The 3,883-nt window shown below is 40.3% G+C and overlaps 1 protein-coding gene across 1 annotated transcript; it reads right to left on the bottom strand.

Annotated features, from left to right (window-relative positions):
- Positions 1 to 682: 682 nt before the first annotated feature.
- Positions 683 to 2,699, bottom strand: LOC123489616 (gastrula zinc finger protein XlCGF52.1-like; the record flags this gene model as incomplete). Its single annotated transcript, XM_045220042.1, has 1 exon — positions 683 to 2,699. A coding segment is annotated over one exon (1,263 nt), but the record flags the coding sequence as incomplete, so codon positions are not given.
- Between the last annotated feature and the right edge of the window lie 1,184 nt (positions 2,700 to 3,883).

The raw sequence follows: 3,883 nt of genomic DNA, 5'->3' as shown, positions 1-3,883 counted from the left end.
CACAGCATGATGCTGCCACCACCATGCTTCACCGTAGGGAGGATGCCAGGTTTAAGCCACCCGTGACGCTTGGCATTCAGGCCAAAGAGTTCAATCTTGGTTTCATCAGACCAGAGAATCTTGTTTCTCATGGTCTGAGAGTCCTTTAGGTACCTTTTGGCAAACTCCAAGCAGGCTGTCATGTGCCTTTTACTGAGCAGTGGCTTCCGTCTGGCCACTCTACCGTAAAGGCCTGATTTGTAGAGTCCTACAGAGATTGTTGTCCTTCTGGAAGGATCTCCCATCCCAACAGAGGAACTCTGGAACTCTGTCAGAGTGACCATCAGGTTCTTGGTCACCTCCCTGACCAAGGCCCTTCTCCCCCGATTGCTCAGTTTGGCTGGGCGGCCAGCTCTAGGAAGAGTCTAGGTGGTTCCAAACTTCTTCCATTTAAGAATGATGGAGGCCACGGTGTTCTTGGGAACCTTCAATATATTTTTTGGTACCCTTCCCCAGACACAATCCTGTCTCGGAGCGCTACGGACAATTCCTTCGACCTCATGGCTTGGTTTTTGCTCTGACATGCATTGTCAACTGTGGGACCTTATATAGACAGGTATAATCGTAAACAATATGATTTCATGTGGCATGAACAAAAACACTAAATTCTCAGTCAAAAACATAAGTCAGAACACAGCCTCACTATTCTCTCATGTGATTTTATTTCTATTCAGATAAAATTACGCTGCATTAATAAAATCCTTTTTACAATCAGCACCAGTTCTCTCTGACATGGTGGAATAATACTGATGGGAACAGTCATGAGGTAGTGAATGTTTTTCATGTCAACAACTTATCAATGTTATCAGAACAACACATTTTCATACACCTTTAGCTTGATGACTATAAACACAAATTAACTCAATGAAACACAACAAGTCAATTCAAAAGGTTTCAATGTTAGAATCAAGAAATGCACATGCTATGAATCTAGTTCATCATTTACATTTTGCAATATCCAAATCATGTAATCAAATTCATTTTGCAATATCCAAATCATATATCCAATCAATTTCAATCAAATTCATTTAGCAAAAGCCTAATCTTATATATCAAATCAAAGTCTATAGGTTTCAAGGTTAGAATCAAGAAATGCAAAGTTCCATTCATCTATATAATAATTTACATTTAGCAATATCCAAATAATATAATGAACAACTGAGGGTTTATAACTGTAACCAATGCATTAAAGTTCATAACCAAAACAAAACACACATTTTATAGTATTTAATCTGATTTTAAATATGATCAGGCCTCGAGGTGAAAAAACTAAAATATGCCTATTTTTGAATAAAAATTCATATAAACAAAATGATTTCATGTGGCATAAACAAAAACACAAATTGTCAATTAAAAACATAAGTCAGAACACAGCCTCTCTATTCTCTCATGTGATTTCAGGTTCTCTGACTGGGAAATTGTCCTTCCACACAGAGAGAGAGCAGTGGTGGGGCTTTTTTCGTGTGTGTTCTCTTATGCTCCTTCAGGCTCCTTAACCAGGTAAAACTCTTTCCACACTGGAAACATTGGAATGGCTTTTCTCCTGTGTGTATTCTCTCATGCCTTTTCAGGGTAGCTAACACGGTAAAACTCTTTCCACACTGGGAACATTGGAAAGGCTTTTCTCCTGTGTGTGTCCTCTCATGAGCTTTTAGGTCCCCTACTCGGGAAAATCTCTTTTTACACTGGGAGCAGTGGTAAGGCTTTTCTCCTGTGTGTATTCTCTCATGCTCTTTTAGGTGCCCTCTCTGAGTAAAACCGTTTCCACAATGGGAACATTGGAATGGCTTTTCTCCTGTGTGTATTCGCTCATGCCTTTTCAGGTTAGTTAACACGATAAAACTCTTTCCACACTGGGAACATTGGAAAGGCTTTTCTCCTGTGTGTGTCCACTCATGCTCCTTCAGGCTCCCTAACTGAATAAAACTCATTCCACATTGGGAACATTGATAAGGCTTTTCTCCTGTGTGTATTCTCTCATGCCTTTTCAGGTTAGCTAACACGGTAAAACGCTTTTTACACTGGGAGCATTGGAAAGGCTCTTCTCCTGTGTGTGTCCACTCATGAGCTTTTAGGTCACCTGATCGGGAAAATCGCTTTTCACATTGGAAGCAGTGGTAAGGTTTTTCTCCTGTGTGTATTCTCTCATGCCTTTTCAGGTTAGCTAACAGGGTAAAAATCTTTCCACACTGGGAACATTGGAAAGGCTCTTCTCCTGTGTGTGTCCTCTCATGAGCTTTTAGGTCCCCTGATCGGGAAAATCTCTTTTTACACTGGGAGCAGTGGTAAGGCTTTTCTCTTGTGTGTTTTCGCTCATGCTCTTTTAGGTGCCCTATCTGAGTAAAACTCTTTCCACAATGGGAACATTGGAATGGCTTTTCTCCTGTGTGTATTCTCTCATGCCTTTTCAGGTTATTTAACATGGTAAAACTCTTTCCACACTGGGAACATTGGAAAGGCTTTTCTCCTGTGTGTGTCCTCTCATGAGCTTTGAGGTCCCCTGATCGGGAAAATCTCTTTTCACATTGGAAGCAGTGGTGTTGTCTCGCTGGTTTGGGCGTCTCTGGGTCTGGTTCCCCTGTAGGACTCTTCCCGCTGTCAGAGTGAGAGTCTGGTCTCTCTCCTGCCAAAGACAAACAGAGTATCCAGTTAAACAGAGACTTGAATGAAACCTCCACATGATAAAACTGTCTTCCTATGATGTTTAACCTAGACTAGATCCCTCAATAAAAGAGCAGAGCTTGTCATCACAGAGTGGCTGTAGTGCTTTGTACACTGGGTAAATCCATTTGAATTCAATACATTTTTGACAGCATCCCTTTTGATTTAAAAAAAGCTTTCCTTACATGTTTGCTTATGGAAGAAGTGGTAAGAAAGTGACTTTTTGTAACTGAAAGCCAAAACATTCATGAGATAAAGGGATGTAGCTCAGTTGATAGAGCATGGCGTTTGCAACGCCAGGGTTGTGGGTTCGATTCCCACGGGGGGCCAGTATAAAAAAAAATATATATATGTATTCACTAACTGTAAGTCGCTCTGGATAAGAGCGTCTGCTAAATGACGTAAATGTAAATGTAAATAAAGGTGCTCGAAGTTGACTCTTTTTGCAAACCCCACCATGCAATGAATCAGCCATCGTCTTCATCACTGGAAAATATTAACGGTTTAGTTCGATATCATATAAAAGCTTCCAAACAGTGTTGTCAAACTATTTGATTATTTCTTGAAAAAAAAAGTGTTTTTAATAAAGGCCTGATTGGTGTCACTTTTGCCCCAATCCCAGCTAATAAACCTGACCCCAATAATCAACTAATCATGGTGTTCAGTTTAGAATGCATTTAGTTTAATCAGCTGTGTTTGCTAGGGATGGGGGAAAAGTGTGACACCACTCCGTCCCCGAGGACTGGAGCTGCCCGTCCTGGATTCAAAACAACACATATTTTCAAGTCAACATTCTCTGTGGACCTCCAACGATCTTTGTGGTTCCATTTGAAAGGTGAATAACATTTACATTTCAACTTTTAGTAAATGTTTCAGCCACGACACCACCCTGTAAAATAGGATCTAAGCCTTAACTTACTGTATGGGTCTAAGATCGAACATACTGTATGGGTCTAAGATACAACATACTGTATGGGTCTAAGATACAACATACTGTATGGGTCTAACAACATACTGTATGGGTCTAAGATACAACATACTGTATGGGTCTAACAAATACTGTATGGGTCTAAGATACAACATACTGTATGGGTCTAACAAATACTGTATGGGTCTAAGATACAACATACTGTATGGGTCTAAGATACAACATACTGTATGGGTCTAACAAATACTGTATGGG

The sequence above is a fragment of the Coregonus clupeaformis genome, unplaced genomic scaffold (assembly GCF_020615455.1).
Source record: "Coregonus clupeaformis isolate EN_2021a unplaced genomic scaffold, ASM2061545v1 scaf3071, whole genome shotgun sequence".
Taxonomy (NCBI): Eukaryota; Metazoa; Chordata; class Actinopteri; order Salmoniformes; family Salmonidae; genus Coregonus; species Coregonus clupeaformis.
The sequence above is the reverse complement of the archived record's forward strand: the minus strand, read 5'-3'. Positions and strand labels throughout refer to the sequence as shown.